The following is an 11,001-nucleotide window of genomic DNA, read 5'->3' on the forward strand; positions in this document are numbered from 1 at the left end:
GTCTCTCCATGGCGGACAGCTAATTACCCCCTTTTTCCTTCTCCCTTTCTTTTTATGTTTTAGGTGACCAAGATAAACCGTTAGATGGGACTTGGTGCAACTGAGCCTCTATTTTATTCTATTTTATGTTTAAAGTAATGACTGCATGCTATGTGCTTTGTGTGGAGTTGGTCCCGCATTATTCTCGGGCCCCGCTCTTCACTGAGTAATAGACGTAGAGACAGTAGGGATCTCTCTTTTGAGTTTTCCCATCTGTTTGAATATCAGGCTAGTCATGCTATAATTAGCTTATTCTGCTTTTGCATCAATGATATATATATATATCCAACTACATTAAGAAAGTCAAATGTGCCACTGTACCTGCATATTTTCTTTTTCTCTTTCTTTTCTTTCTCCTAAATACTCCAGGCTGTCTTCCTCCTGGCGAAATAGCTATAGATATAATCTGAATAGTTGTTATAGCTACTAAAAAGACTCCCATCCTTCCCCCCTTACTTGTTCCACATAAACTTACTATGCTTTGGTACTCCTACTAATTATGAGGGAAAGTGCTTCTGGGTATAATACCCTTCCCCCCCCCCCCCTACTGGTTCTATTATCTCTGACTGGCAGAGTATGTGTACACCCGGCCTTATCTGGATGTTATTCATCCTCTCATTGTTTTTGTTTAAGTTTTTTGGTTTTTGTTCAATCTGTTCTTACCTTGACAGGTACTCAAGAAACAAGTCTACGTCTTCTTCAATATGGGAGCAGAGCTCCCCGCCGAGAGGGAAGGTTTATGAAGGGAGTGACCTGGGGAGATGGATGCTTTGTGGATCCTCTCGTGGCTGTACTCTCCTCCTCACGATATACCTGGTCTGTCAATTATTTAACTATATTGTCACCTACAGCTCTTGGTCCCCCCACTCTTAAAAAATCATGGCGGATTTTAAACTAGCCTCATATAATGTGAAGGGGCTGAGATCTCCCTCAAAGAGGAGCCAGATCTTATCCCTCTTACATAAGGAAAAATGTTCAGTGATATTTCTCCAAGAGACACATTTTAAGCACAACAACTATCCTAACCTTTCTTTTTCCAGATTCCCTTGCTGGTATCATTGTGGGGCTGGGGGTGCAGCCTCGAGGGGAGTCAGCATAGGCTTCCGCAGAGGCCTTCCATTTCAATATAAATCTCATATCCAGGACCCAGAAGGTCGATACTTGATCCTTAAAGGTCTGGTAGGACAGTCTATGTTTACATTCGGAAATATATACGCCCCAAATACTGAACAACTTAACTGGCTTAATAGGATTTTTTCCCTAATAGAACAACATAGAGAGGGCTTCCTACTTGTTGCGGGTGACTTTAACATTGCTTTTAACCCTTTAATAGACACATCATCCAAAAAATCCCCTATCTCTGCAAAAAATCTCAGAAAGATACATAACACATTACACAATATGGGACTCATAGATGTATGGCGTTGTCATAACCCAGATTTAAAAGATTACTCCTTTTATTCGTCCCCAAATAACTCCTATAGCAGAATTGATTACATCTTAGTCCCAAAGGAGAAATTGCAATACTGTACCGTACCCAAAATAGGAGACATCACTCTATCAGACCACTCTCCAATTTTTTGTAATATATCCCCGGGATTAAAAAGTACTAGACAACCCAACTGGAGATTTAATGAATCCCTATTGAATAACACAAAACATACTGCCCAAATCTCCTCTTACTTAGAGGATTATTTCTTAATTAACAACACCCCTGAGGTAACCCCTCAAGTTGTCTGGGACGCTCATAAAGCTTATATACGTGGAAGATTGATCAGCCTTTGCTCTTTTCTAAAGAAAGAGTCAGAGAAGAAACTCAACGCCCTGCTTTTACAAATCCATCAGGTAGAAAAAGCTCATAAACAATGTTTGATGGCACAGAAACTGGCAGAACTCTCTTCTCTTAGAACTCAACTTAAGAACCTTCTGAATGAACGTTCAGCCAAATTTTTCCTGTCTGCTCAGCAAAAAATTTACGCTCATGGAAATAAAGCTTCAAAATATGTTATGAGCCGTATCAAACAGAGGAGAGACTCCCGCTACGTTCAGTCCATTAAATCCCCTCAGGGTGCTCAATTATTCAAAGCAGAAGAAATAGCTGAACAATTTAGACTATTTTACAAATCCTTATATAATCTCCCAGCCTCTAACCTCCCCAACCCCTCCTTAAGCAGAGAGAGCAATATCAGTTCGTTTCTTGAGACACTTAACCTCCCAACATTAGATTCGATCCAACAGGAATCCCTGACCAGGCCGTTCACTACTCCGGAACTAATCTCTGCAATTAAAGCCACCCCTAGGGGCAAATGCCCAGGGCCTGATGGTCTCCCCATAACTTATTATTCATCCTTTCAAGGCATTCTAATACCCCATTTTCTTCGTATCTGCAATCTCACATTGACCAATAAATCACTCTCTTCTGATATGACTAAAGCTGTCATCACGATAATCCCCAAAGGTGGTAAGGACCCCTCGATCTGCTCCAACTATCGCCCAATTTCCCTGCTTAATGTGGATCTTAAACTCATAGCAAAAATGCTAGCTACTAGGCTCCAAAGCTTACTCCCTGATCTTATTCGTCCTGATCAGGTGGGTTTTGTTAAAGGCAGGGAGGGCAAGGACAATACCACAAAAATTTTAGATGCCCTGTTCTATGCCTCACATAAATCCTGCCCTCTCGTCTTGCTTGGCACGGACGCCGAGAAAGCATTTGATAGAGTGGACTGGACTTATATCAGATTAGCTCTGGCAAAATTCCAAATCCCTGAGCAATATATTAACTCTATATTCTCCATGTACACTTGCTCCTCGGCGTCCGTGTCAGCAAACGGACTTCTCTCCTCCCCTTTCCCCATTAGAAACATAGAAATGGAACGAGGCAAGGATGCCCCCTTTCTCCACTTATCTTTGTCCTTGTAATGGAGTCCCTCCTTCAAGCCCTTAGGCAAGATGATGAAATTAAAGGTCTTGTAGTGGAAAAACAAGAGTTTAAATTGGCAGCTTTTGCTGATGATCTACTGATCATCACCACTAATCCACAGAGATCCATGCCCAGGATTCTTTCAAAACTTGATCTTTTTGGCTCCCTTTCCAACTTTAAGGTCAATCCTTCTAAGTCCCAAGTTTTGCATATGGGCCTTTCCCCCACCAGTCTTGCCTCCCTCCAAACTAACTCTCCTTTCAATTGGCAAACCCAACAACTAACTTATCTAGGGATTAAACTGACCCCTCATCTGCCAGACCTATTCCAATTAAATTATAAACCCCTCTTAGCCTCTATGATAGCACAAATGGATTCCCTGGACTCTCCCTATCTCTCGTGGTTTGGAAGAAAAAATATCTTTATGTCACTGATTATGCCAAAACTTACATATATGATGCAAGTTCTCCCTATCAATATCCCTAATTCATATTTTGCTTCCCTGAATAAGCATGTCCTTCGATACCCTAACTAAACCTAGAACCAGAGGAGGGATTGGCCTTCCTGATCCTAAGTCTTATATGCAAGCCATTCATCTCTCTAGAGCTATTGATTGGATTAGGGAACCCATACATAAAACCTGGCTCACATTAGAAACTGTTCTACTTCCCTCTTCTCCCAGGGCTTTGTTGCTGGCTGACAGACTACCCCCGACCCATGCCTCAATACCTAACCCTATTATACGTAGCACTTTAAAGGTCTGGGGGGGTTTCTCGTCCATCAATGGAGCCCCAATACCCCTCTCCTCACTTATGCTCATAAAAGACATAATTAACCTGGCCCCCAAAGAACTGAGAGAAAGCTGCCCGTTGCTCATTAGGTCCTCATTGATCCCCATTTCCCAATTCTTAGATACAGATGGGTGTATTATTTCTGATTCGGAAATATGCAAAGTTTTGGGAACACAGATTCATAATCCCACCCTGTTACATTTCCTTAAGAATGAATTACTTAGTAGGGTTAGAAGTCCCCATATGTCAGAGGAAACGAAATGGTTGGTAGAAATGCTAAACAATAAGAGATACCCTCCTAAATCTATCTCCACAATTTACAAACACCTGAAATCTCCTACCTCCTTTATTAAACCGGCAATAATAGGCAAGTGGGAAAAAGATCTACAAAGATCGCTGACCCCTCAAGAAACTTCAAGAATCTTAATCCTACCACACAAATTATCTAGGTGCATAAGAATCCAGGAAAATAACTATAAAATTCTGATGCAATGGTATAGAACCCCAGATATAACCTGTAGATACAGTACAACAGCCACTGATCTGTGTTGGAGATGCCATAAGACCAGGGGATCCTTCTTACATGTTTGGTGGACATGCGAGAGGATTAATCCATGGTGGCAGGCAATCACCAAACTATGTAACCAGATTTGTGAGTCAGCCCTCCCTTGCTCCACGGATCTGATTCTGCTATCGTTAGGAATGGAGAAACTAGGTATACATAAAAAAATCTGTATTTACCCTCCTTTTAGCGGCGGCTAGGTTACTTCTACCTACTCACTGGCTATCCTCTGAAATCCCCAGTATTGAACACTGGACAAATAAAGTGGACCAGATATATAGATTAGAGGAAATTTCACACTGGGAGGCACACTCTAGACCTTCCTTCCTAAAAACTTGGACACCCTGGAAGAGATATAGGAACTTCTCCTAGATATAAAATCAATGTTGTTATTATTCCTATAACCCTCTCTAGTATACCCTCCCAGATAACAAATTAATATCAATCCTTACCACTCCTCCCCCCCCCTTCCTTCTCTCTCCCCCTCCTATTGCACATCTATATCATAGATTTGAGAACTATGTTTTCGCGCTCTAATGCTTAGCCTGACTCTGTGGTTAGGCTTACACTTCTTGCTGATACCTGTCATGTTGGGCTTAACCGCCCTTTGGTTTTCTTGTTCTTACTTGTGACACCTTACTTTAGGTGATTTTCGCTTATGATTATGTCACTTGTGTTACTGTACACCTTACTTATTGGAAAATGTACATTGCTTTGGAAAAAATTGAAAACAATAAAAATTTTCAATATAAAATAAAAAAAATTTTAAAAAAAAAGTAGGAATAGGCTAGTTAGGTTCACCTGACATTAGCACATCGCTAATGTCAGCTAGTTTAATTTAGGTATTTCTGGTGACAGAAACCCTTTAAAAGTTGAGAAACTATAAAGGACAAATACAAATTCTCTTTCTTGAATTCACTCCTGTTTTTTGCCTTAAAGGGATTTTTTGGGTTAAGAGCTGAACACAGACAACTCCTTCTCCACTCATTCAGCATGGCACTGGGTTGGTTTGTTGTCATTCTCACTCTTGGACGGAGGCTTCCGCCTAGCAGTGATCCCGAGGATGTCACCGGCACCAATAGCGAGGCAGCGCAGGGAAAGAGGTTTCGCTCATAGAAGCTGAATGGGCGAAGAAGGGTTATGTCATGGCTGAACCCGGACATAACCCCTTCTCCACTCATTCAGCATGGCGCTGGGCTGGACTACTGTCATTCTCACTGTTGGACGAAGGCTTCCGCCTAGCAGTGATCCCGGGGATGTCACCGCCACCAATAGCGAGGCAGCGCAGGGAAAGAGGTTTCGCTCATAGCAGCTGAATGGGCGAAGAAGGGTTATGTCATGGCTGAACCCGGACATAACCCCTTCTCTACTCATTCAGCATGGCGCTGGGCTGGTTTACTATCATTCTCACTGTTGGACGGAGGCTTCCGCCTAGCAGTAATCCCGGAGAGGTCACCGGCACCAATAGCGAGGCAGCGCAGGGAAAGAGGTTTCGCTCATAGAAGCTAAATGGGCGAAGAAGGGTTATGTCATGGCTGAACCCGGACATAACCCCTTCTCTACTCATTCAGCATGGCGCTGGGCTGGTTTACTATCATTCTCACTGTTGGACGGAGGCTTCCGCCTAGCAGTAATCCCGGAGAGGTCACCGGCACCAATAGCGAGGCAGCGCAGGGAAAGAGGTTTCGCTCATAGAAGCTAAATGGGCGAAGAAGGGTTATGTCATGGCTGAACCCGGACATAACCCCTTCTCTACTCATTCAGCATGGCGCTGGGCTGGTTTACTATCATTCTCACTGTTGGACGGAGGCTTCCGCCTAGCAGTGATCCCGGGGATGTCACCGCCACCAATAGCGAGGCAGCGCAGGGAAAGAGGTTTCACTCATAGCAGCTGAATGGCTGAACCCAGACATAACCCCTTCTCCACTCATTCAGCATGGCGCTGGGCTGGTTTACTATCATTCTCACTGTTGGACGGAGGCTTCCGCCTAGCAGTGATCCCGGGGATGTCACCGCCACCAATAGCGAGGCAGCGCAGGGAAAGAGGTTTCACTCATAGCAGCTGAATGGCTGAACTCAGACATAACCCCTTTATAAAAGGAAAACCTGTGTCGCCCTCCCTGAACAAATCCATTCCAGATCCCCTTCACATGCAATGTCTTGCAGACTTTACCCAGAGAACACGCAGCTCACCTCTATGATCTTGACAAACCTGGGGAACACAGGGTTTCTAGACACCGGGATCACAGGGACATTAGGGAAGACTTCAGGAACTATAAGGGGCGCAAGAGCCGTCACGATGGGGGCTCCATAGGCCGCCTCTTCTGCCCCAGCTCCGTCTTCTCCCCGGTTCCCCCCTTCATCCTCACCACCGTCTCCAGAAGACGCCCCGTAGCCGTGGAGCGCCCGGTAGAAGAGAGCGCGCGGAGGGCAGCGGCTGACGGGAGTCCTGCTTGATGCAAAGTCCGTGGAAGAGCTAAGGACGCCCGCGTACGTTCTCCGCTGAGCACCGAACCGGGCAGCTAGCCAGTGCCACGGCCACAGCCTTCTGCTTCCAGCCCACACACGCACCAAGGCCGCCATGTTTGCACGCTCTGAGCCCGGCGAGCAGCACACTGATGACGTCACAGCCCCCTGCCCAATGAAAGCTGCCCTGTAGGCCAAGGCTAGCGGTGGCTTGTCAATGTCAAAGAGCCGTGTAGGAAGGGCTTGACCTCCATCAGACGTGGCTTCCCATGCACCAGCACAGGTTTTTTTTATTTTATTTGATTAAACTAAATGTTGTTTAACCCTTAGATGACTTTTTAATTTTTTTTGTTTTGTTTTAGATTGTTTACTACCTGCCTTCTCAGAGCATAAGGGTGCCTCCACAGGCGGCAGATTTCCAGTTCCATTCACCTTAATATGGTTTGCAGAAATCCATGTGCTTGCTGCCCCATTCAAATGAATTGAACTGATTTTGGCCTCATGCACACTACCGTTGTGTGTTATGCGTTCCGCAATTTGCATTACGGCGAGGACAGCCATTAATATAACTGCCTATTCTTGTCCGCAAAACGGACAAGAATAGGACATGTTATGTTTTTTTGTGCGGACCACGTAACGGAGCAACGGATGCGGACAGCACACGGAGTGCTGTCCGCATCTTTTTCGGCCCTGTTGAAGTGAATGGGTCCACATCCAAGCCGCAAATACTGCTGCTCGGATGCGCACCAAAACAACAATAATCTGCCACATGTGACGGCACCCTAACTTTTTTTATTTTTCAGTTCATATAGCCTTATAAGGGCTTAAAGGGGTTATCCAAGGGAAAAAAAAACATTATAAGGGTACTTTCACACTTGCGTTGTGAAGATCCGGCAGGCAGTTCCGTCGGCGGAACTGCCTGCCGGATCCGGAAATCCGTGTGCAAACGGATAGCATTTGTAGACTGATCCGGATGCGAATACGTCTAACAAATGCATTGAAACACCAGATCGTCTCTCCGGTGTCATCTGGAAAAACTGATCCAGTATATATTTTTTTGCATTTTTAAAGGTCTGCACATGCGCAGACATGGAAAACCGGATCAGTTTTGCTGGAACACTTGGTGCCTGGTATCTGGCATCCATGCATTTCAATGGAAAATAATACCAGCATTCCGACAAATGTTCTGAAATTTTGGACGGAGAAAATACTGCAGCATGCTGTGGTATTTTCTCTGGCCAAAAACTGTACAGTGACTGAACTGAAGACACCCTGATGCGTACTGAACGGATTGCTCTCCATTCAGAATGCATTAGGATAAAACTGATCAGTTCTTTTCCGGTATTGAGGGAACTCAATACCGGAAAGGAATAACGCTAGTGTGAAAGTACCCTTAGGCTCAATTCACACCTGAGCGTTCTGAAAGGAGCGCTCTGTATGCGCGATTGTACGGACGTTTACAAGCGCGCATACAGAGACAAGTGTGCACACAGTGTCGCGCGTTCCCGAAAGTCTATGTACGGGAACGCGCGACAAGCGCCCAAAAAAACGCTCCTGTACTTGTGTGAGCGTCGGGCGTTTTACAGCGCGATCGTACGCGCTGTAAAACGCCCAGGTGAGAACCATTCCCATAGGGAAGCATTGGTTTCTCCTTGTTGAGCGTTTTACAGCGCGTAGGAACGCGCTGTAATACGCTCAGGTGTGAATTGAGCCTTAAACTCCTCACGGCTTACATATATTTAAAGAGGACCTTTCACTAGAATAAAACATCTAAACTAACTATACAGCCATGTAGAGCGGCGCCCAGGGATCCCCCTGCACTTACTGTTATACCTGGGCGCCGCTCCGTTCTCCCGTTATAGCCTCCGGTATCTTCATAGTTAGGCTCCACCCAGGGGAACCTGCCGGCGTCTCATTCTCCCATGCTGTAGTGCTGGCCAATCGCAGCGCTCAGCTCATAGCCTGAGAGAAAAAAAAAGCCTCTCAGGCTATGAGCTGAGCGCTGCGATTGGCCTGCGCTACAGCATGGGAGAATGAGACGCCGTCAGGTTCCCAGGGATCTCAACTCTCCCGGAGGTTCAGGGAGTCTCCTGCTATTAGATAGCGGCTTCCTGACACCCGCATGTGAAACAATATATCCAGGAAAGGTTTATCTCAGTCAGATAGCAGAGCAGAGAGATAAGAGAAGTGACAGGACAGAGTTTAGATTACAGGTTGAATTAACCCTTTAGGGTCAAATTGGCTTCTCAAGGAGATCTATATGTTAAAGGCATCCCTTCTTCTGTCATTCTGTATATAACTATTGAGAGAGATGCATTTTTTTGAAAATACATTTACACATTTAACCCTCCATTTTAATTATATTATTTACCCCAGTGTTAAATTCACACCCCCTGGATGCTTTAATCATATATATAAATATGATAATTTGGGGCAGGGTAATGAGCCCGGTCCTCCACACCACAGAGCAAAGTGTGCAGATACTTCATATGTTTGGAAAATGTAATAAAATGTTCGTGAAAAAAAAAGAAAAAAGAAAACCTCCCTGAAATGAGAAGTGCACCTCCCTGAAATGAGTTTTTGCAGGTTTGGATGTCTGGGTTCCCCTGGGTGGAGCCTAACTATGAAGATACCGGAGGCTATAACGGGAGAACGGAGCGGCGCCCGGGTATAACAGTAAGTGCAGGGGGATCCCTGGGCGCCGCTCTCCATGTCTGTATAGTTAGTTTAGATGTTTTATTCTAGTGAAAGGTCCTCTTTAACCACCTCCGGACCGCCGAACGCAGAGACGCGTCCTGGAGGTGGTTGTTTCATTCCGCCTAGACGCGCCGGCGCGTCCTCTCGCGAGACGCGAGATTTCGGTCACAGCCGGCCCGCGCATGCGCATCGCGGGCCGGCAAAAGTTAAAGGACTATTGCATCAGCAACCTGCCAGCCAATGATCGTCGCTGGCAGGTTGCTGATTTTTAAAAAATCGAATCACAAGCCATATAACAGATCATATTAGTAAATATGATCTGTTATATGGCTTCTCTGCTCCTCTGCTGGTCCTTTTCGTCGGTTGGATCCAGCAGAGGAGCAGACATCACTGTGAGTACACACCAAACACTACCCTTAGCCCCTGATCACCTTCCATCACCCCCATCATCCAAATTAACCCCTTGATCGCCCCCTGTCAATCACTTAGTGAAAGACAAAAAGTGATCAGTGTAAACTGTCACTTTTTTTTTTCACTAGTATTGGCTGTTAGGTTTTAGGATTAGTTTAGGCCCCTTGGTTAGGTAGTTTAGGGATCAGTTAGCGCCCAGCCCACCGCACCGCAGTCACTGATTCGCTAATTAGCGTATCGCTAATCAGCATTTGTACTTTTATAGTATCTGTAAGTGATCAAAACTGATCACGGTCAGATCTATAATAGTATTAGTGTCACCTTAGCTCGCCCTCCACCCAAAACGCAGTGTTTGCCCGATCAGGCCTGATCGGTCGCCCACAGGTGCGTTCACCCACGCCCGCCCCACCGCAGTGACAAAAACTAAAAAAAATTTTGATCACTGCACATTCACTTTACACGCTCTGCGGCGATAAAAAAATCTGTTTTGATATTTTTTATCAACCGCAGCGGCCTCCGGTACTTCGCTAGCCTCCCTTTTGTAAGACAGGCTTGCTTTTTTTCTTGGGTAGTCTCAGGGAATACCCCTAAATTTAGTAGTCCAAAATGTCAAACAGGGGGTATTCTTCTGAAGAGGCCTACAGGATTCTGACCCAGTCGGATGAGGAATGGGAACCCTCATCTGACGAATCTAGCGGGTCAGAATATGAACCTGTAGAAAGCAGTGGCTCTCTGACCCAAAGTTCGGACGAGGAGGCTGAGGTCCCTGATAGCACCAGGCGTACCCGGCCCCGTGACGCTAGACCACAGGTTATGCAGGATCCGCTTCAAGAGCAGCAGAGTGGGGCTGTCGCTGCCGGATCACGTGGTGAGGCATACACCAGCAGCGCAGCCCTTCCTGGACCTAGTACCAGCACTGCCGTACAACATGGTGAAGTAGCGAGCACCAGAAGGGCAGTTGAAGCTGGTACGGTGGCACGTGCAGTAGTTACCCCGTCGCAGCCACCGCGCAAACAGACAGGCCCGTAGAGCCCCTAGAATCCCTGAGGTGCTGGGAAACCCTGATTGGCAGTCACCAACTTCAGCCGCACCATTAGTTCCCCCTTTCACCGCCC

General features: G+C 45.8%; 1 protein-coding gene across 1 annotated transcript in view; it reads right to left on the bottom strand.

Moving 5' to 3' along the window:
* Positions 1–6,941, bottom strand: part of LONP1 (lon peptidase 1, mitochondrial) — a 327,100-nt gene extending 320,159 nt beyond the window's left edge. Inside the window, exon 1 of the mRNA XM_040417757.1 lies at positions 6,506–6,941. Within this exon, the coding sequence (XP_040273691.1) occupies positions 6,506–6,895 (390 nt within the window). The 5' untranslated portion in view covers positions 6,896–6,941. The remainder of the gene's footprint in view (positions 1–6,505) is intronic.
* Positions 6,942–11,001: the final 4,060 nt, after the last annotated feature.

This window comes from Bufo bufo, chromosome 2, assembly GCF_905171765.1.
Source record: "Bufo bufo chromosome 2, aBufBuf1.1, whole genome shotgun sequence".
Taxonomy (NCBI): Eukaryota; Metazoa; Chordata; class Amphibia; order Anura; family Bufonidae; genus Bufo; species Bufo bufo.